Raw genomic sequence first — 23,043 nt, 5'->3', positions numbered from 1 at the left:
CGTAGGATAGTTTCTGCAGAGTTCATTAGAAATTCAACTCAGAGTTGTGGATGTGAAACCTTGTTTCTACTGTTCCGCTAGCTTACAGACCCTCTCAACCCCAAACTAACATTTTTCCTGCAACAAAAAATCACAAGTAAAATCAGAGCAATCCATTTTTTATTTAAAGTTCCCAGTTTTGAGCCAGTTCAAACATAATCAAAAGTTTTGATTCCAGCTCGGACGCTTCTAGATCTATTTGGATGGATCGGAATGAAGCAGAGCAGGAGGCTATGGTCCACAAATTGTAGATTTTACATAACAATTACAAGATTTAAAAAAAACAAAACATTTTTGTTCACAACAATTTGAATAAATACATACTTCTTACTTCCTTATAGATGTCCTCTATCGTCAGAAAAATGCTAGAAGAATATTTTAAAAACACTTTTTATTAAAGTGGGTGTTTGAATAATCCAGCAGATTAAAAAATGTTTAGTGGGATGATTAAAGAAACGGTAAAATAAAAGTGGTCACTGATCCAAGTGGTTAATCTGTAGATTACAGCAAGGTAATCTGGGTTAATTAGTCTATTATGACCTGATTTTCATAGAAAGGCATTAGTAACACTCAAAAGTCACACATGATAATTCTGGAGTCATAAAGAAAATAATGATTTAGTAGTTTGATTTTAGATGAATATAGACAAATAATTAAAGTTCTTAAGATAGGAAACCTGGTGTTAATAAGTAAAATTAGCTGTGAAATATTAAAATAATGCAGAATCGGTGAAATATCTTTTAAAATTTTTTTATTATTGCATTAAAATGTACAGTTTGATTTCAAATCTGTATGTGTAGACTTGTTTTACACAGTGAGAGGAGCCTCATAGCTTTACCCCCCATCAACATCTCCTGTAGACAGGCCCTGTAATTCCAGCTAATGCGGATAACGCTCAGGACACAGTGCGCATGGCGAGCAGCCGCGCCAGGATTTGGAGGCAGTCCCGTGTCTCTCGCCGGCAGGAGAGAGGGCACGACCCGTCAGATTATACGGTCAGATTTAGTGATCATCTGTGAATATAACAAGTATTTGGAGCGCTTTGTTGGAATGTGCACGGTGAGGGGACGTGCGGTCTGGAGCGGAGGCGATGGTTTGTCACAGATTTGGAACAGGAAGATGACACTTGTCTTGGATTAGGTGGTGAGGAGATGATGAGTGGATTTCAGGTAAGACCTTTTTAATGATGCATTTAAAAAAATGAAACGCATTAAAAAAAAGCATTTGGTTTCACTTTAAATCAAAAAAACCTTAATTTGTTTGGTTAAAATTAGGGTTTTCTCATTCATTTTGACACACCTAAAGGTTTAAATAAATAGTTTTAAAGTTTCCACCTGTGTATTGTTAATTTATATGGACTTTAGATTAGATTTTGGGATTTAATTTAAAAATAAGGCTGAAACAGAAGAGCATAAATTAGTTTAACTATAAAGCTTTAATAAGAGCTCAGGTAGTCTGAATGATCATTTTTAAGATTATTTTGTTGAATTAATAATTTAGAAACAAGCCAAACTATTGTTACTTCATTTTCTAAACAAGGAAGGGATTATAACAACATAATCTGGTGTTTTAGCTCCTCCCCCTGGCATGCTGTCACCACCTTGGTTGTGTTTGGACACTGTTTGAATGCATCCATATGTCTTAGAGTCCTTTGTAAAACAAGAAATTAAATTAACAGCACCTAAAAATGTCTCTTTTAAAGAAATAATTAGTTAAGTTTTATTATAAAGATGGATTTTTGTTTTTAAATATTAATCTTAAACTGAGTCTGTCTTTCTCGTAAAATCCAAACTGGTTCTTTAAATGTGTTCTCTGGGTTTCCTCTTGAGTAAGCAAGCTCAGAATCCTTCAAATCCCTTCATCCTGTTTCCACCACATCATGCTTTCATTACCGAGGTCAGTTACTCCCATCATCCTTTGCCCTTACATAACACCAAGGATACCAGAGCTGGTTTACATCTGCACATTTCACACGAACAAAACACTAAAACACATACATTTGGCGCTCTCCTCTAACATGGAGATTTCCAATCCAAACACACAACTGTGATTAAAATAAATCTAGAATTGCTATTTATTTATTTAATAAATCTCTGCATTGACAAACCCTTTTATTTTGGAAAACAACTAAAAATCATAACCACAATTTCATTAACAGCACATTTTCCCCAGGATCTGTCAAACGTCTAATTTCCAAATATTCCCGTGCTCTTTCACGTTGTGTGAGTTCTCTCTGCTTTGAGATCAACTTACTTCGTGTCCAAGTTGCTAAAAGTATCTTAAAACATTTGAAGAAAAACCAATTAAGCAGAGGTTAATCCTCTCCTCACAGGCAGTGTTGGACATGGTGTCGCATCAGTGGATTAGCAAGACAGAGAACTGGCCAAAACCCCCAAAAGCCACTCTCTGATTCACCCTGATGGTGTTTGCCATTGTTTTTATTTACATACACTTGAGCTTCTTTTTTTGTTTATAATGTATAATATAACATTTTAACGTAAGGAAAACAATTCTTATTTTACAAAAACCTGAACTTCTTTCATTATATCCCTTAATATTTGTTTTATATGTCTTTTAAAAGCATAATTGGTGATTATTATGCTGAAATTAAAACAAATATGAATTAAAAATGGTCTAAATATTTTTGTTTTTACTTATAGTTTATTGTGTGTTTGGTTTTTGTTTTAGAAGGGGGCCATGGGGGCCCCTGGAGCATGTTTTGCCCAGGGCTTTAAAACAGGCATATCTGGCCATGGTACATTTTTTTGCTTTTATTTCAGGCAGGACCTTAAAACACAACACACATTATTTTAAGTAGTCAAACTCAAAGTCTAAATCTAAAAAGAAAAGAAAAGAAAAATCCTGTCATCCAACCACCAAGAAGTCTAAAAATCCTTGTGTGAGTGCAAAAAATGTTTTATTAAATAAACATATTGAGTAAGTCTTAGTTATATTTAATGCAGTTTTTTCCTCTTGTTTGACAGTTAGACAAAAAATATAAAAATTACTTATTACATTTTTATGGCAATAATAAATAAAAAAAAATGTGAAAACATACAATTTGTACAAAATTTCTGCTTTGATTCCAGTTAAAATACCTTTACAGTAATTTATCTAAGCTGCCTGTCTCAAAAGTGTGTTTTATTGAAGTTTCTCCTAAATATTCTGCTGAGCATATGTGCTTCTCTGTAGCTGTAAATGTTTTCAAAAGCCCCATAAATCAGTTTTTACCATTACTTTGAAGTTTTCTTCATTTAAAATGATTTCAGCAGATAATCAAGAGACCACGCCCCTGATTGAGGAGAATTTTGAAATCCACTACTATTAAAAATAATAGATCCTCTTTCTTAAATTATAGTTCAACATTTACCCTTAATTGGAATCATAATAAATTCTCAATGAAAACATGCCTTTTTATTACAGTTTGAATGTTAGAGATGAAGTTTCTTGGCCTGAAATCTCTTCTAATTTCTTTCTTTTTTAATTAAAAAAAAAATAATTTTCTTTTTCTAATTTCTAAATCTTACGTGAGAAAAGTTTCCAGACTCATGTAACTGATGATCTATCTGTGTGTGAGAAGATTTTTAGCATTTAAAAAGTGTTTGAGAGCAAGAAGGCATCACTCGCTAAAGACGTGGAAAAAGAAAAAAAAAGTAAATATTTTACTCACGTATGAGCCAAAGTCACTAAAAGTGACTTGAATAATTACTTGACTAAAAAAATTGGAAAAACTATTCAAATATTAAGTCTAAACAATTAATTTAGATATGGAAATACAATTTTTACTAAGTAAATACAATTATTGAAACAGGGTTCTCCCATTTATTCAAAATTAATTAAGATCATTTTTGTCAAAATTTCATATAAAACTAATGTTATCACATATTAATAAAACATCATATCATCTCCTCTAAGTATCTTCATTGTAGACTGTTGATGTACTGTTGGTATTTTGCAAACATTTTAATTTATCCCTTTAATAAATGTTACAAGTTTTAAGAAATACCTAAACTGGGTCTTCAACCTGAGGCTCCAGAGCCACATGCGACTCTTCCATTGTGACTCTGGATTTGAAGAGAAATGCAAATAAACTGAATAAATAATTGGTTTGTAGTTTTGGTAAAAAAAAAATTTTTAGGTTTTTAACATTTCAGATAACTGAGTAAAATTATGGTAAATGTCTAATCTATTGTAGGAATGGTGTATTATTAGAATACTTTAGTCTCAAATAATTTACATGTAAAGATATTTTTTTGAGAATTGGATTTTACACCAGCATCATGTATATATTTGATAGTAAAATGGGGAAAAAGTCATAATGGTAGAACATGCAAAGTTTGACTTTCTTGCAATTTTATTTCAATAAATATTCTGCATCAGGAAGATCTTATTTGTCACAGGATGTATTTTATTTTGAAAGGAACTTGTGCAAACTGCTGTCAAATTAAAATAGATGACATGTGTAATTAATAGAAAAATATCCCTATTTTGAAAATATTTCAAGCTTCTTTTTACAAATGAATGTCTTAATGGTCACAAGACATCCCTGAACTTAATGAAAACAGCCTGTAACTGAGTATAGTATGAGTTTACCACAATAAAATGTTCAAAAATAGAAGTAAAACTACCTCCAGGAGTACAATATTTACAAAAAGTTACTTCAATAAAAGTAATCAAGTTACTATGACAACCCTTGCAAGTAGACAACGACAGCAGTCATATTAAGTTCGTGATTGTGACATAAATCCTTTTTAAAGTCTATTTTAGAAAAATAAACTGTTTAAGACAAATTTGATGCTCCATTTTTTAAATCTGAATTTAATTAGTCTCAAAATGATGACAATGATCATGCAGCTGACAAGTCTAAAGATTTTGAAGTGTTTCAATACATTTTAACTCTACAAGTTTATCCAAAATAAATGATAAAATAGTTTATTTTTGGCTTTGAAGTGAAATGTTCTGTCTAATTGGTGATTTATCTCCGTATAGAAACCGGGCTGTCTATTTTTCTCGTTGACTGTGGGCTCCATGCTTTCTGCTGACTCAAAGCAGTGTGGATGGGTGGTTGAAAGCTTTCTGTTTACATGTTCAAACACCACCACGGATCTTTCTCTGCTGCTGCATCCCTGAGGCCGAGCAGCCTGATCTGCTCCGTGCTGGGAGGCGGGATTGGGGGGGAGGTTGGTTCAGGAGCTCCTGCAGAGACTGCTAAAAGAGAATGCTGAATAAGTTACACAACCCAGTGGATTATGCTGTTCACCCTAAAGAAGTTGAGTCAGAGGCTTTAAAGGAAGGTCATGTCTGTCCCTTTGGGTTATTTGTTTAAAACCATAACAATTTATTTCTACAGTGTTTGAATCATACATTTGAAAAATAAAAATTATATAAAAATGTAGATTTGATTTGACATTTTTTTTCTTCCCCACAAGCTGCCAGTCACCACATGGAGCAGTTTCTGAGGTCCAGGCTCTGAAATGGACTCCAATGGAAGTTCTCTCAATCGCAGCCAGTCGCTGGCGAGTGGTCTGGAGAAGACTTCAGTGACGTGGAACAAGCCGGCCCTCTCTCAGAGCAGCAGCACTCTGTCGTCTCGCCATTCCAGACAGGTGAGCCCCACATCACCCACCAATGACAGCCTGACTTCCTCTTTGCTGCCAGTCTTAACGTCAAATACGGTTTTCCTTAAAATGCAGAAACTGTAAAAGCTGGTTCTGTGCTTTAGAACTTAAAGACCAAATTTAATTAATTACATTGAAGAGTCAATGTTTTTTTCTAAATATTAATGTTACATCTAATGCAAATACCTCATTTCATACGTGAAAAAACTCAAAACAACAAAGAAAGTGTTTTTTGTGCATTCAAAAACTCTATATTATTGAACTTTCTATGCTTTTAAAAGAAATGTCACTCTTGACCTGACTGTATTACTCATGATTTAACCTTTTTATTGCTGCTATATTGTTTATTTTAATTGTATTTTATTTATACCTTATTGTCTTAAGTGTATTGATTTTCTTGTGATGATGCATTTAGGCCCAGGTCTTCTTTGAAAAAAAGATCTAAAAATCTAAAAAAAAAAAAAAACTCCCTGAAAAAAGTAGAGTTACATTTTTAACTACACATGAGCAAAACATTTTGGTCTGAAGAGAGAATAAACTGAAAAAAATATTTTTTCCCTTCAATTTTACCTTAGTTTTCTTTTCTTTTCTTTTCCTTTTTTTTTTAACAAATTCATGCAAATATTACAAGATATAATTGTGAGGAGTTCAGTTTTTTTAAGACAGCTGATTTATAATAATAATAATAATAAAAAAAACAAGATGGATTGACTCATGTTGAAGTTAGGCCCGGGGGCCGGATCCGGCCCACAACATCATTTTATTTTATTGTTATTATTGGCCCGATGTTATCTTGCGCTAGTTTTTAACTTGTAAATTTTGACAAAATATATTTTTATACAGAGTAAAATAGTAAAGGTTGCTTAAGGTTTAAGCTGATTTATTCTGGAATAATATTCATGCCTTTTTATTATTTATAGCTATGTTAAAAAAGTTAAGTTTTTAACATTTTAAAAATGTAGTTTCAGTGTGTTGAATAAATGTTTATCCCAACCTAAGGTGTGTTGTGGATTTTGACACCCCTTCCCTAAAAGGACATCGAAGTAAAAAAAAAAAAAAAAAAATTAAAGTTAAAATTTTTTTTCTGATTACTAGTTAATAACTGGTGAGAGATAATAACTGGTGTGCACCCGATAGGTTTTTAATTTAATTATTTTTACCTTAATGTCCCTTTAGGTGCTCTTTAGACTCAAAATTTGTATCAACCATTTTTCTTATTTCCTAGTGTTATATCAATTTTTCAAAATTCAGGACGTGAATATCTTCTTGAGACCACCACAGGTTTGAATCTAATGCTAACTCATGTCATTCTAAACATTTAGTCAGGATTATCCTCTATAAATAATAAAAATTGTTGTTTGCATTCATGAATCAATTTCATTTGAAGAAATCCTTTTGAAAAAATGTCCTTAAATGTTACATCTTATGCATGAAATTCTTGTTTTTTCTACACAAATAATGACCAATTTGTCACAGAAAATTCCACTTTCAGTAAGAAAAAAAGACTAAAAAAATTGTGTTTCAATTGCTCTCCGTAGGTGATCAAAGACTGGGAAGTGATCGACGACCTCCAGGTAGAAATGCATGCAAGTGAATGTCCTCGGGATATGACCCCTCCTGGAATCTGTGAAGGATATCTCTTAAAGAGGAGAAAATGGCCTCTGAAAGGGTGGCACAAGGTGGGAAGTATTTCACTTCATTCAAAAATATATGTATATTTTTTGTTTTACTGAATTTTCTCCTTTTAACCCTTTAACACCTGAGATGTTGGCAGCAACACTTCAGGGTTAAAGTTCTTTGACTTTCCGTAACTTTTCAATCGATAGCATGATCAACGTAAAATAGCCGCTTTTCTCTGCTTCAGAATCGGATGGATTTACGTTGATCATGTTATCGATTGAAAAGTTACGGTATGTTAAAAGAGTGTGTGCTATTTAAGCGTCACTGGTGATGTCTCAGGTGTTTAAAGCTTAAAGGAAATTCATTTCTTTTTCAGCGATACTTTGTCTTGGATGGGGGGACCTTACGCTACTCCAAAAATCAACAAGATGTGAGTGACCCCTAAAAACCCAAGATGCAAAATGTGAAAAAAAAAACTAATTTCACACATAAAATATGTGTATAAATGCAGTTTTTACTAATTTATTTAATTTATTTTATTTTTATTTGTTACTGCATTTTATTTGTTATCTGTATTTTATTTTCTGCACAAATTTATCCTTTTGATAACAATCTGTAGTCATTTTTGGATTTAATTTGAGTCCCTACGGTTATCCACTGATCTCTTGTTTCTTAAAGGTTTCTAAAGGACGTATCCAGGGTTCCCTGGATGTCAGTCTGGCAGTCATGACGGTCAACAAGAAAGCCAACCGGATCGACCTGGACACAGGCGACATTCTCTATCATATGAAGGTGAATAATCCTAAAATACTGCTCATTTGTTTTTATCAATAAATACTAGAAAATTGTTTCCTATTTTCCTCTCCAAGGCAAAAAGTCCAGATCTCTTTTACATCTGGGTGACAAAGCTCCAAGCCCACCGCTTCTTCAAGAAGAACGAGACAGCTCATGCTCACAGCGGCCTCATTCAGATATTATCCAGCCGGGGTGGGGTGGGACAAGCCCAGAGAAATGGAGATCTGGTGCTTAAAAAAATCCAAATGACTAAAATTGAGTAAATCAATCAACGAATGAAGGAGTTAACTTGTGTTTTTCTCCTCATCAGGGCGCCACAGAACTGGCGGATTCAGCTGGAGCGTCCCGAGCGCTGCCCTCAGCCAACACGGCGGTGAACACAAAGGTGTCCGCCTGGCTGCAGCAGAGCCATCACCCAGACTCATGTGCTCAAGGTGACACAATTTCAAAATAAAAGTCTTCTCTGTTTAAAATCTTTTAAGAGAAATCCATCAGCTATCCTTCAGAGTGTGGTAGAAACTCAGGAGGAGAATAAACCTCTTATGTTTGCTTGCAGAGTTGAACCGTTGTAATTTGGATCTCTCGGAGCTAAACCGCCTAATCCAGAGGCTCCAGAATCTGGAGGTGGGCCAGACTTTTACTAACGGAGAACTGCAGCGCATCATCAGCATACAGGTAGAAACACAGCGACAAAACTAAACTAAACTTATAGATAAAACAATCTTTTTAAATGAAAACAGAATAAGATTAATAATTGTGTTATTAAGATCATATAATCATGAATTATTTTGGAGCAGAACATCTCACTTGAGAAGCCAAAGAAATCAAAGTCAGGAAAGATGTGGGGCCACTCACGCACACTGTCCAGAGTGGAAGCCCTGGGAATGGTAAGAACGTCCTGCAACGTCTTTACATGCTTTTGACCCTTATACATATTTAAAATAGTTAGTGATTGAGTCCATGCATTCAATGTCACTAGTAGCAACTCATTAACATTTTGGAGCCTTTCTCTAATTTAATCCAAAGCCTATTCGTGGGATTACCAAATCGGTGAGTTACCATAGTGGGCATCTTGAGACGTGACTTGAGACTCGTCTTTAAGATCCTCAAGACGTGGAATTCATAAACAAAAAACAAAAAGCTATGCTTTTTTTATTTTTACATTTGCAATTTTAAAAATCAGTAGTTGTGGAGAGTAATATAAATTAAATTAGCCTTTTAAACGTTGGAAAAAATGTTTTAAATCAAAATGATGTGTTAAAATAGCAGTTATTTTATTTCTAACTGGGTTTTTTCAGGTTTTGTGGGTTAGTTTGATATATTTGCCTATACATTTCCAAACTAAAAAAATAGCAACCACATGATTTATCTGCAGAAACACCAAAAACGAAGTGAAATCACAGATCAATCAAACAAATCTCCTTGCTTATTAGAAGTTAGAACCCTTCGGCTTTAGATCCATCTCCCAGGTTTTGTCTTAACTGCAAGTCAGACTAGATAGACTGTAGTAATCTAAGCCTACCAAGAAAATATGAAATGACACCCCATGTGCTTTTGCAGAGCCTTTCCCCTCTTTCTATCCACTCTGACTTGCAGGAAGCACAGGTGTAACTGATAACATGTAAAACAAGAAACACAATTTACATGTGACATTTGAAGGATTCATTTACATTTTTTAATGTAAAAGTTATTTTTAAAATGTAAATTAGTTACACCTTTGTATGACAAACTGTTTATTTCATATCAATTCAGCAGTTCACTTCCAGCAGTGCAGCATGCTCAGTATAATGCTCTTCTTTTAGGAGAATTTCTTTAACAGAGTTACTGAACTACAGACTACCTTAACTGAAAGGAGTATCCACTAGGTGGCTTCTCATGCAGTACATTCTGAACCCATAGTGAAATTGGTGAATTAAAACACATGACAAATGTGTTTTGTGGTCCACTTGTTGGTAATTCCCAAAAATGTGTACCCAGAAAAAGGGTCTGTGTTCTTATGATATAGTAGTTTATAAACCCATAGATAAAACTTGAAATATTATTATGTGGCTTTAGGTTTATTCATTGTATGATTAATCAGTTATTTGGGCCACTAGCATTAGCATGTTTATTAGCATTAGCATTACTATTAGCATGTTCAGCGTCAGGTTTAAGTTTCAGATGTTTTTTTTTTTGCCTCTGTTAGATTTATTATCAAAGATCTTCCTCATTTATTTTTTTTGTTTGACATATATTCTGTGCACAAATATGTGTGCTGCTCTGGAAACTGTAAGATTACTTAACATCTGGAAGGACTGTAAAGACTCCACATCCATCTTTCCTCGCTGTTGTTAATTCCAACAAAACTAGCTTCATTTTTACTTTTTCTACATATAATTTCTGCTGCAGAATTACATGAAGAGCATTATACAAGCTGAAGCTTTGCATGCTTTCTCCTTTTAACCCTTTAACACCTGAGATGTTGGCAGCAACGCTTCAGGGTTAAAGTTCTTTGACTTACCGTAACTTTTCAATTGATAACACGATCAACGAAAGACCGAAGAAACTGCTAGTTTTAGCTTCATAAAGTAGTTTTGTGCTTTTATAGTTCAATACTGCCTTGCCTTTAATAATTGATAAAACATATATGGATTCATACATTGAAATGAATTCCATAAAAACGTTAAATCTCTTGTTTTAGGCAATGCTAATTTGGACGAAATGTGTTAATTTTGTAGTTTAAATGATTAAAAAGAGTTGATTCCTTCCTGATAAAATTATGTTACATTTAATCTTAATGTTGTGAAAACTTTATTCTGAAACTTGAAATAAAACTGTGAAATAGTTAAAGCAAAAAGCTGAAAAAGAAATCATAAATATGAGAAAAGACATGCAGTAAAACACTTTTAGTCATTCTTCAAATAATACGTTCAACATTTATATTTTTGCTACTATGGTTTGTGGGAATCCTTGCGGTCATTCCATCCATCACCCTGCAGGAAAGGATTTAAATACAGCAAATTAACAAACAAAAAAAAATAGATTTTTTTTCCAGAATCTCCCTACAGTTGTTCTCTAAAAGACTAAAACATTAAAGTTACACTAAAAACTACTGGAATTTGAGTTTGTTGATGTTTGTGCCCCCAAAATCTAACTTGTTTGCATGAACATATGCATCTGTATTTAGTAGCTTTGGATCACAAGATGTCATAATGTGGACGCAACAGAACCAACCTGAACATCATGTTGGAAGTTCAGAACATTCAGATGTTCTGTAAACAGCTACAGTGCAAGAACAATGTTTTAAATTCAATGTTCTCTTCTGCTAGCTGCAAACACCTGATTCATAAAGAAATGTGTCCAATATTTATGCAAAATGTTCCCTGCAATCTATGAATTTGCTGCTTTTCCGTATAGACTGCTCATCACTAGTTGTGTCACAGCATTGACTCCTGGACACAAACTTGGGTAAAGGAAGTCCGTCGTTTTGTAACCTCTCCTGCTCGCCTCACAGCTGTCCTCCAGCCACCTGAGTGGCTCCTCCCACCTCGGAGCGTCGGTGCCCAACATCCCGGACTACGTATCCTCTCAGCTGTCTGCTCCCTCTGCCCTCTCGCCTGAGGGCAAGAAAATCCAGCAGGACATCTGTGCCATCTCTAACAGAGGTCAGAAGAACAGACACACCTCTTGACTATTTTGAATTAACTCATGCACACATTTTCAGATATGGTGTATTATGGTGGATGAGATTATTCAAATATTTGGATTGAATGTTGTCTGCTCTCTTAGTGCTGGCTTCTCTGAAGTCAGTTCATGAAACGTTGTCCCTGGAAAGACAGAAGCTCCAGGAAGCCTGGGAGACCAGCAATGAGCCCCGGTCAAATACCCTAGCTGTGGTAAGAGAAGTGCCACCTGGCTTTGCCATGTTTGACTGTTTTATACTCTTTTTCCTGCTTATTTCCCGCTCTCAATCACCAGCCTGCACCGTCCCACGGGCCACCCTCTGTGGCCGATTCTGCTGCGGAGTACTTTGACGCCAGTGATGACATCGTTTGGGGGAGTTCCTCTGAGGTTTCTGATGAATCTGGACTCAGCGATGGAAGCACCACCAACTCTGAACCGGAGGAGGGACACAGTGAGTACAGCAACCCATATAGTTCATAGTTATCTCCACACTGAGGCGTCACTTAAACTCATTTGGTTCACATTCAACCCGTCTGATCTTAAGTGGGCCGGGCCGGTAACAGAACAGCAAAATTACCTATGGTCAACTTCTTATCCCTATATTTGTTTCTTTTTACTCAGTTGGAAACAATGCCTCAACCAACCTAGTAGCCTACTCACTTATGATTACACATTCATTCATGGAGGCCAATGGATTTCAAATAAATTAGATTTCACTTAAAAAATTATGATTTGTCACATTTTACACAAACTAAATATTTTACATCTGACATTAAGGCAATCCCGAAAGTAAACTCAAGAGGGGGCTATGGAAAAAAAAATTAACACCCTGCCTGAAAATTAAGCTAAATAAAAATAAATAAGAATTTTGAGTTAACCTCCCTATTCTCCCCTGAAACTCTTCACCGTTTGGTCTTTACCAGGCTGTGAAAACAACAGATTTCACAATGTCATTTAAGTGTGGAAAATACAAAATAAAATGTCCAAAAATATTTTTCTGCGTTTGCTGCTTCTCCTGTACTCCCTCTAGTGGTGGGATTACACATTGCGGTAATTTCTTTAACCCTTCAACATTGGAGCTCCAGTTTTTATATTCTTTAATTTACTGTAATTTTTTAATTGTTTACACAATCAACTTATTTCCAGTAAATTCTGAAGGAGACACACAATTAAAAAAATTACACTATGTTAAAGATGTTGTGTTTAAGCATCACCAACGATGCCTCAGGTGTTAAAGGGCAAAAGAACCATAACTCGCCACAGGAATGGGTGAGAATTTTTTTTTTTTCAACATCCTTTATATTTTTTCTCTTCTTGACTGGGCTAGATTAAACCAACTGGGGGGCTGGATACGTCCCGTGGGCCACATGTTTGACACCCTTACTTACCTCCTGCAGCAGGCTTGGACTGAAAGGACCAGATTTTTTCTTCTTTCTTACTGCAACTTTGAGCGAAAAGTTGACCCTGCCACCTCCTCAAAAACTCACCAAAATTTGCGTGCACCGTGACCTAGCACCTGGTGTAAAATAGTTTTGGTAATAGAGAATGCTCCAGAACCACTTCCTACTTTAAAGACTTTTTTTTCATAATTTCCAGCATTGTGCTTCTTTTCTCCAACTCTGCAGCATCAGCAACCAGGAAGTACAGAGCAAGCATTTCCAGAGCTCCCAATAGTCTTGCTCCCAAGAGCACAGGACGCCGGACAACCCTGCCCGCGCACTGTCCTGACAACAGCCACGTGGGCCTCATGGCCATCCTCTACAACAACATAGGCAAGAGGCTTCACCACAGCACAAAACAGGTCTCCAACCGTGATCCCTCTAACTCAGCTGCTGGGTCTCCTCAGGTAAAGATCTGGCTCGAGTGTCCATGCCGGCGGCCCTCAACGAGCCGGTTAACCTTCTGCAGAGGCTGTGTGAAGAGCTGGAGTACAGCGAGCTGCTGGATACGGCCTGCAACACTCCAGACCCCTTCCACAGGATGGTGGGATTTCCCCAGAATTTACAAACTTCCTTCTGAAGTCACATTTTTTTGGTTTTCTTTTCATGAAAGCTTATTGCAAAACCATGCATGAACATTTGTGATTTGTTTTTTTGCAGGTTTACATTGCTGCATTTGCTATTTCTGGTTACTCCACTGCAACCTTTAGAAACCGCTACAAGCCCTTCAACCCGGTGTTGGGGGAGACCTACGAATGTATCCGAGAAGACCGAGGCTTTCAGTTCATCAGTGAGCAGGTGGGCTGGCTTTGCTGCATCATGTCTGCTACAGTAGATCTAAAAACTTCTTTAAGCTTTGTGGAAAAATGACTCATTTAAAGTGGCTTCACCCCCATTTTTGCAGTTTTTTATTGAGTTTTCTTTGTCCAAGTTGGTGCTCATTTTGAAAACATCTCATTGTTAATTAAAAAATATCAAATTAACAGACATGAGTCAAAGCATGGAAGCTGAAGAAAAAAATTACAGTAAAAAGTAAAAGTTTTTGTGATTTTCTCCTCAGTTTAAACAGAAGCTGTCAGTCAAAAACAGTCATTTGATCATCTGCAAGTGAACTTTAAATTGATTCTTCTTTAACTTCCTGTAACCCTTTATGTGTTTTGGTCACAAATTACCACTAAATTAAATTTAAAATAATCAGATAACATTGATTTGATTTCCTTTATTTTAAAACACACAAAAAATAGTTCAACATGATTATTGGAAAGAAATATAATGCTTGAAAGTAAAGGAAAACCTTATTAATTCCAACCTTACTATATTTTATGCATACATTGTTTATATTTCAAACATATATTAATTATTCAAATAACCAGAAAATAATAATACAAAAAAAACCCATCAAGGTCCCAACAGTGTAATTACTGTTGTCCCAAAAGGCTTCTCATCTGTTTTTTTTAAATTATTCAGTTTGTATCTTTTCTTAAGTTGTGTAACATTTTCACACATTTTAAAACTTTACCTCATGCTCTTCCACACCCCCACCCTACAGACAGACAGAAATAGATGCACTTATTCAAACATACTTCTTACACATGGTTGTTTGATGACATTTTTCTTTCTAAGGAAATAAGAAAGTTTGTGTACGTTCTGTGGAGGAATGATATGCGTTGTATTTTTTCTGTTACTCTTTGTAATTTTGATTTATAAAATAAAAAGCTGGTGTGTTCATAATATCCCCCTTAATGAATGATTCCTGGACTTGTTTTTGATAAATGTATGGCAGCAGCAAGTTGCTTTTGTTGGTGTTTCTCCATACGGTTAAGCACCACGACCTGCTGCTAAAAATGACTTTAAAGTACTTTGGAAAACAAGCAAATAGAAATTTACTCCCACATTATACCTAACATGCTGACAGGTCTGTGAAGGTTTTTTTTTTAATTCTTGAAAAATTAGCAATGATCTCTCATCATCGTGTTAATGTCTCTTGAAAAATTAAAATAAAATAAGAACACAACTGAGAACAAGACTGATTATAGCATAGTGGACTGAAGATTGTGAGTTTAAATCAGAGGTCTGCAACCCTCAACACTTCCAGGGGTTGATTTAATCCAATCCCAACTAAAGTCACAAAGTCTCACCTCACCTTTTACAAATATAAGGCACTGATTTTTATTTATGTTATTGTTACTGTTAGGATGAATAGAGATGAACTGTTTTTTTTGCATATATAAAAAAATCATAAACATAAATAGAAAATTATAGGGTCAAATCAGGATCAGCTTGAAGTGAACGAAAAAACAGATTGAAAACTTGAAAATAGATATTGTAACTGAAAAAAATGGAAATTTGAAACCAAGACATTGTGAATTTGAAAAAGAAATTGTTGTCAAATTTTCAAGTTATTTTTTTCAAATTTTCACTTTTTTCAAATCTCTGTTTTTGTTTTTTTGTATTTGTTTTTTTCTTTCACTCTAAGATGATCCTGATTTGACCCCATAGAAAATAGACTTTTTCCAGAATATGAAAAAGTTGAAAACTTTCAAAAGAGGTTCATATGACTTCCTTTCAAAATAAAAGAACCTCTGTGTTACATAGAATCCTCCTAATGTAGAAAATGTAGTAGAATTGTATAATTTTAGCAGTTTATTTTACCATTTGTAGTACATCTCCGCTAGAAATGTGTAAATATAACAAACTAAAATTAAATCAGAACTAATTAAATTGACACTTAAAATCTTTGAATTTGTTCAAATGAGAATATCTGCATTACAATCTGATGTGCCTTAAGTTTGCTGACCTCCAATATATGTTAAAACTTGTATTCAGTTTCTGTCCTTCAACTGTATGTGAATGAGTTGAATGAAGTTTAGATGGTTTACTTTACTTTTTTTTACCTTTGTACTTACCTTTTACTTTAGTTCTACTTTTTAAATGTATTTGTTTAATTCATCTTTAATCAGGGAGCATGAAATAAATTGAAGAGCAAAGTTTTGTTTCCTAGTTAGCTAGTCAATAATGTTTGTAGCTCTCTGATTCTCTTAAATGATTATTTCGCTTTTTATTATATATTTAATACCTAGAGTTGTGCAGTGTTTGATGGTCATTATTTATAATATTTTCATTTTTATGGGTCGTTTTGAGCTGCGTCTACAGCTAAAGTCAAGGTAAAAACAAATCTACAGTTTCTAACACTCCACTTTGAGCCTTTCCTTTATGTTTCATCAGGTCTGCCACCACCCTCCCATCTCAGCCTGTCACGCACAATCAGAGAACTTCACCTTCTGGCAAGGTGAAGCTGCTGTTTAAAATCAGGCTTTAAAAATGCTGCTGCTGCTGCTTCAGCCTCTTCTGTTTATTCACAGATCAAAGATGGAAAAACAAATTCTGGGGGAAATCACTGGAGATTTTGCCAACTGGAAAGGTTAATGTGACTTTGCCAAAGTAAGATTTTCAGCTTAGAAGCTTGTCAGTGCATTTTTTTCTTGCAGCTACTTAGGGCGCCATCTACTGGAGTTGTCATTAAAAAAATGATTCAAAGGTCTTTTATTGTTATTTCACTGCAGCAGGCGTCTGCAACCTGCAGCTCCAGAGCCACATGTGGCTCTTTTATCTCTACATGGTGGCTCTCTGGGTGAAGAAAAATAAAATAGTACTTTTCAAAAATGTGGACATAAGCTATCATTTTAGCAAGATTCAACATTTTCGGCTAATTTATCTACTGAAGTTTTTTGGGATAATTTAGAATTTAGCTTCTATTTTAGAACAAGGCTAACTTTTTTGAATAATTTAGTTTACTGAGGAATTTTAGGTCATTTAGGAGTTCAGCTAGTAATTCAGCAACAAGCTAGCTTTTTTCTCTTTTTTTGGCTAATTTGGCCTCTATTTAATTTTTTATGCTAATTTGGAGTTAAGCTAATGTTTTAGCAATATGCTAACATTTTTGGCTAATTTGTTATTTACTTGAGTTTTTAGGCTAATTTAGTATTTAGCTTGTATTTCAGCAACATGCTAACATTTTGGATGATTTAATTTACTGAATTTAATTTAAGAATTTTATGCTAATTTGGAGTTCAGCTATAAATTAGGCAAGAGCACCTTTTTTGCTATTTTAGCATCCACTAAAGGTAAAAAATGTTTAAAAAATCTAATTTTGAGAAATACTAGTTTCTCTTTATATTTTTTTGCTTTTGTTCGTGCCAAAAAATACACATAATTTAGGTTTATAACAAAAATAAAGACAATGATAGTCATGAATGCAATTCCAAATATCCTATATGCTATACGTCTCCTTCTAGGTTTTGATCAGTAGAAAACAAGCCCAAATGGCTCTTTTACTGTTAAAGGTTGCCGACCTCTGCACTACAGGAATTAAATTAAATTAGTTTCTCTAGTCCCAGACCAGATGTATAAAGTGAAAGTATGACAGATATGAAAGATGTATCAATGTAATACACAAAAAACAACTTGAATTTATTATTGCAAATCCTGTGGGGTGTTACATAGATCCTTTGATTATTGCACAAAAGAAAGTGAATGTAAATATATTGTAGAAATATATTGTAAAAAATGTGTTTTTGATGTATTTATTGTTTATTCAGTCTGGATTAGCCTACATTTTTTGCTTTTTATGATTGAAAATGAGCCAAAAAAGCAATAAGGATGATAAAGGCTTTGTTAGCAAATAAATATTGATTTATCTACTGTATGGCAGCCTTTAAGCCCATTATTGACTGATTGCTGTGAATATTTTGGCAGGTATGGGGATCACTATGAGTGGAACAAGGTCGTGACCTGCATCCACAATGTGCTGAGTCAGCAGCGGTATCTGGAGCACTACGGAGAGGTCACCATCCAAAACCTCAAAAACAACATCTGCTCCTGCAAGATCACATTTGTCAAGGTGATTGAAATGTTTTTATGCTGTCATACCCTCAACCTGTTTGATGAAACATTTACCGTGGTCTGGCGTTTTTGTTTGAAGTCTCGCTACTGGGGTTCGGACACCAACAAGAACGAGGTGCAGGGGACGGTGCTCGACCAAAGCGGTAATGTCATTCACCGGTTTGGAGGACTTTGGCATGAAGGAATCTTCTGTGACACTCTTCCAACTCCAAAATGTGTTTGGAAGCCGAGTGAGTTTTATCTTTTGAGTCTGATACCAATGAAATCCGTTACTATAAAACCAAGAGTCACATTGGTGGAGCAGCTTACCTGAGGGGCTGTTGTTGTTCTACAGATCCACAGCCTAAGGATTACCTGCTGTATTATGGCTTCTCCACTTTTGCCATGGAGCTGAACGAACTCACCCCAGACCTGAAGCCTCTCCTGCCTCCCACTGACTCCCGCCTGCGCCCAGATCAAAGGTTAAACCTCTCCATCAACTTGAATCTTTTATACAATGCAATATTTGAAATATTTTTACCTTACTTGGAACTTCCCTGAACTCTCTGCAGAATGCTGGAGGAGGGAAAAGTGGCCGAAGCTGACAAGACGAAAGATGACATCGAGGAAAAGCAGCGGGAACGGAGGAAGGAGCTCTCCAAACGAGGGGAAGAGCATGTCCCTCGTTTTTTCAAGTAAGTCGCGTAATGATTAGATCCAATGAAAACTATGTTTTCTGTGTTTTTGAAATAAAAAAGTAAAAACAACTGATAGGATTTAACCTTTTAACACCGGAGCTCCAGCGTTTATGTTGTTTGATTTACTTAACTGTTTCACCGCTAACACGATCAACGTAATTCCAGTAGATTGATTGTTGACGTTGATCGTGTTAGCGGTTGAAAAGTTACAGTATGTTAAAGATTTTGTTAAAATAAACTTGTTTAATTCATGAAAATATAGTCAAAAACCACCAGTGTGCTGCCCCCTACTGGTTGGAACGAGGTATTGCAGTTGAATTTTGTAATTGGTTAATTGGTGTAACTGCCAGAGGTTTCACATCATCATCCTCTGAGTTCCAGTATAAAAGCCCTGCCAATCTGTGATTCTGTAACGGTCGGTCGTTAGCTTTAGCATGGCTTGTTGGTGTTTTGCCTTCAGTTGTCAAAAATCTTCTGGCTTGCACAACTTTCCAGTGGACTTGGAAGTCATCATATCCAGCAAACTCCAACCTGGTGATGGATTTGCAATTAACATTTCACTCGAGATTCTTTGCCTAATACGTTAGCCTTCATTAGCTACAATGCTAGCGGCATTTTACCACTCTTAGCTGCGCCGGCAGCCCTGCTGTGAGGCATTGCAAAAGCAGCATCTTGAGCATTGATATATATTACTGGATTGACTATTGCCTGTGAGCTGCTATAGACAGAGACGCCATTGCTATGCATTGAGTCGCGTCATCAGAACGCTGCTGTTTCAATGTAAGAGCTCCCTCATTTTTAATCGATTTTCACAAAACATGGCTTGAATTAAAGCTTAGAAAATGATTACATTTTTATTATCTCTAAAACTAAGGTGTGAATAGAACAAGAACTGCGCCTTCTAGTGTTAAAGCTATATAAAACTAACCTAACTGTCAATCATAGATCCAAGCCACACCTCCGCCGATCAGTCCGACTTTACTAGCCCCGCCCCCTTTTTGGTATTTTTCAAATCTGGGCTGAAAATGAAGTCAGCCTCCAACTACCCCGTTTGGCTACCCTTTAAGCGTCGCCAGCGTTAAGTGGTGAAATAATCTATAAAAGTCTCTTATTTTGAAACTTTCCCTTAATTTGACATTTTCCTGCATACATGTGAGACAGTGGTGTCTTCTCCTCCTCAGGAAAGCCAAAGACTCCTCTGGACAGGACGTGTGGCTGACGAACGGCATGTATTGGGAGCTCAGAGAGAATCCCGGTTTTGCAAACCTGGATAATGTGACTCTGTGGTGAAGAAACTCTGGCAGAAGCTCATCAAAGAGGGATAAAAAAAAGTGAAAACGAGTCAGAGGCTGAAACTTGAGACAGCATGCATGATCCGCTCCATCACAGAGGGGAGACAGTGCTTCTCATCTCGTCTGCAGACCCATGACTGGCTCATGGGGAACCACTGTCATAACATATCGGGATGGGGAAGAAATGTAGGACGAGTTTCAACTTTTCTAATCAATCTTAAGCTTAAGTCAGATAGTATGTGGAAAATGCATGTAAAATGAAAAGAAGAAAAATCTGTTGTTTCATGCAAAATGTTGAAACATTATTTAGATATAAGCCACAACTTATTCTAGCTTCACTTAAGTTGAACTTTGGTTTGAAATATGGAAATTGATCAACATTTGCACATTCACAAAGAGAAATTTAATTTTTAAAATCACTTTTTTTATTTTATTTGCGTCTTCCACCAATTATGCTTCAAATATGAGATTGTATTGCTTTTTCTTTAGATATATTATGATACCATCCTATTTTCTTTGTGAATTTCAGAGGTCACTCTGAAACAGATAAAGCTGTATTTCTGTCAGGTTTGCATAGAGGGACATTATTGCTTTATGTATAAATCTTGAGATGTATTAAATCCGTTTTGTTTACAGGAAACTCACTGCAGCCCATGAGAATGAAGGTCACCTGAATGTGTTTTTTTTGGAGCCATTTAGCTAAAAATGACGCTCTGTAACACCTGGATTTATTAAAGATGACACCACCCAACCAGACTGATGCATCATTGAGATCATGTGGACACTGGACTCACAATCTGTTTTTTCTGCTTTAGATTAGCCAGACAATAAGTCAACACATTTGACTTATTATTATCAGTAAATAAATATTACTGAATAAATGAGAAGTTACACCTAATTGGTCAACCTAATGACACATCAGTTATTTATCTTTGATTGTGACTTCACCATTAAATCTAAATGCTAATGATGTTTTAAGATTTTAACCCAGCTTTAGCTCAAAGTCAACATCATGAACCATAGATGCTAAAAGATGTAAAAAGTAAAAGTTACTTTTCAGAATTCAGCAACGGGACATACTGCAGCTACAAAATATCTTAACTTTTCTGGATTTTGAGTTTTGTCACATTGGGATACAAATCAGATTATTAAACACAAAATTTAAAAGCTTCAGGTTTGATCATTCACATTCTCAACGGATGTATTTCTTCTTAATTTGATGTGATAATGTACAATGCAGTATACACCTTTCAGGAAAAGTGCACATTTGATGTATTTCATCATTAGAATGCTGCTGTTTGCAAAGATGTTCATACTGTGTTTGTTTATTTATACAGTATATTAAAAGGCTAATACACCGTTTTTATTGTTACCAACTTATCTTCTTTCTATCTTTCTTCTAACTTATTTTTTCAAACTTTTTTTTTTTATCTATTTTAAAATGTATTTAGAACTGATAAAATACAAAATAAACATTGTAAATAAATGTATAACAATGAAAGACAATATACAAAGGATGAACTACTTATCAAGTTCAATCCCTTTTTTTAAATGAATTCCAAATTTAAATTTCTACCAATAATGTATTTTCATACAAAATATTTTGAAAATGTTTAATTTGATTATTTTTTTATCCTTTTTTACAGATGCTTATAAACCAACTTGAGGATATTTGTTATTATTTACATGACAACAATTGCCCCTCCCACAAATATAGAACGTGTTAAACAGGTTGAATCCCGGTTGCACATAATCTAATTTCTGGCATATAGAATTATTATTTATGTTTTCAATTAATAATAATATTGATATCCAACAGTTTTTAATTGATGATTGGGTTTTAAGATAGACATTTCATCTAAAAGGTTTCCTTTCTTATGGATGACATAAAAGTAAAAAAAAATGTTTCTATTTAAAATGTTTGCATCCAACATGTGCAAGACATTAGACAAAAGTAAAATAACATGCAACACCGTCATTCTATCTTTAATAAAATAATATATTTTTTTGTTTTTCTGTAAAACATTAAATTTTTGTTATTTCCATAATAAAGTCAAGAGCTTAGAAATTTAGATGTAGTCCTGAGTACAACTAAGGATCACACAGAAATGATATGTATGTTCCTTCATCTGTAAAGGAATAAAGAAGAGATTTAATCTAGAGATTTGACTTCAAAAATAGTTTCACTGGAACATTGAGTGTAATAGCAAAGGTGTCCAGGAGGGGTCCTTCCTGAGGTGTCTGGACTTTTTCTTTTTTTTACTTCTGTTGTGAAATCCTCATTTGACCAAATGTTAAGTCTTGAAATGAGTCTGATGTACAGTTTTATCATATCACCCATTTAAAATAACAAATTTTGACTTATTGTAGATGATCATGAAAATAGGATTTTATTTTGAAAAGCAGAAAACAGCAAAAATCACCTGAAATGATCAAACACTAAAAATTAACAGAGTAGCATCCCAAAGTTTTTTCTTTAGCACTTGTTAGTGTAAACAGTTTATACTTTTTCCTACTAAAATTGTAGTTAAGACCTTCATGAGGACATAAAACAGTTATTTAGGTCTGCGAGAGGATAAGACAGAACTTAGTAAAAGGCAGATTTCAGGATTTTATCACAATAAGGTCAGTACGTAATATATATATACACCCCAATTAACAAGAATGAAACTTTATTTTATTGTTTATCACAAAAAGACTAAAAAGCTGAATTTTTCCACCTGTAAGCCTCTGTTACAGTGCTGACTGATGCTGTCATTTTCAATAAAAGCATAAAAAAGAGAACAGTTAACAATCAAATGAATATACTTAGGTTTTATTTTTAGTTAATACTTAAAAACCCAGTTTGGTAGGTTCTTAAAAACATTTAAATCCCTACATTTTCCTTAACATTTATAAACTCCTGTAGCATTAAAAAAAAGGATTATCTCTGTGTTATTTTTTATTTTCTTACTGAATCTAATGTGCTTTCGTGAAAAGATCACCGGATTTAAAAAGT

At 34.8% G+C, this 23,043-nt stretch overlaps 1 protein-coding gene across 1 annotated transcript; it reads left to right on the top strand.

The window, feature by feature from the left end:
• The first annotated feature begins 1 nt into the window (after position 1).
• On the top strand, positions 2-21,643 carry osbpl7 (oxysterol binding protein-like 7). Its single transcript, XM_024284381.2, has 22 exons — positions 2-1,208; positions 5,469-5,645; positions 7,196-7,336; positions 7,654-7,707; positions 7,956-8,069; positions 8,147-8,299; positions 8,383-8,506; positions 8,629-8,747; positions 8,870-8,959; positions 11,566-11,716; positions 11,841-11,947; positions 12,030-12,186; positions 13,361-13,507; positions 13,582-13,718; positions 13,835-13,972; positions 16,400-16,463; positions 16,537-16,615; positions 17,930-18,074; positions 18,156-18,306; positions 18,411-18,537; positions 18,628-18,750; positions 19,935-21,643. Exons 2-22 carry the CDS (start codon positions 5,514-5,516, stop codon positions 20,041-20,043), a joined length of 2,562 nt encoding a protein of 853 aa, XP_024140149.1. The 5' UTR covers positions 2-1,208; positions 5,469-5,513; the 3' UTR covers positions 20,044-21,643.
• Positions 21,644-23,043: the final 1,400 nt, after the last annotated feature.

Source organism: Oryzias melastigma, linkage group LG19 (genome assembly GCF_002922805.2).
Source record: "Oryzias melastigma strain HK-1 linkage group LG19, ASM292280v2, whole genome shotgun sequence".
Lineage (NCBI taxonomy): Eukaryota > Metazoa > Chordata > Actinopteri > Beloniformes > Adrianichthyidae > Oryzias > Oryzias melastigma.
Note: the sequence above shows the minus strand (reverse complement) of the source record. Positions and strands in the feature narration are given on the sequence as shown.

Excerpts from the sequence above, each read along its gene's own strand:
- osbpl7 (XM_024284381.2), top strand. The coding sequence starts at position 5,514 with ATGGACTCCAATGGAAGTTCTCTCAATCGCAGCCAGTCGCTGGCGAGT. Across the intron at positions 8,070-8,146 it reads ACATTCTCTATCATATGAAG|GCAAAAAGTCCAGATCTCTT; the intron begins GTGAATAATCCT and ends TTCCTCTCCAAG. Across the intron at positions 11,948-12,029 it reads GGTCAAATACCCTAGCTGTG|CCTGCACCGTCCCACGGGCC; the intron begins GTAAGAGAAGTG and ends CTCAATCACCAG.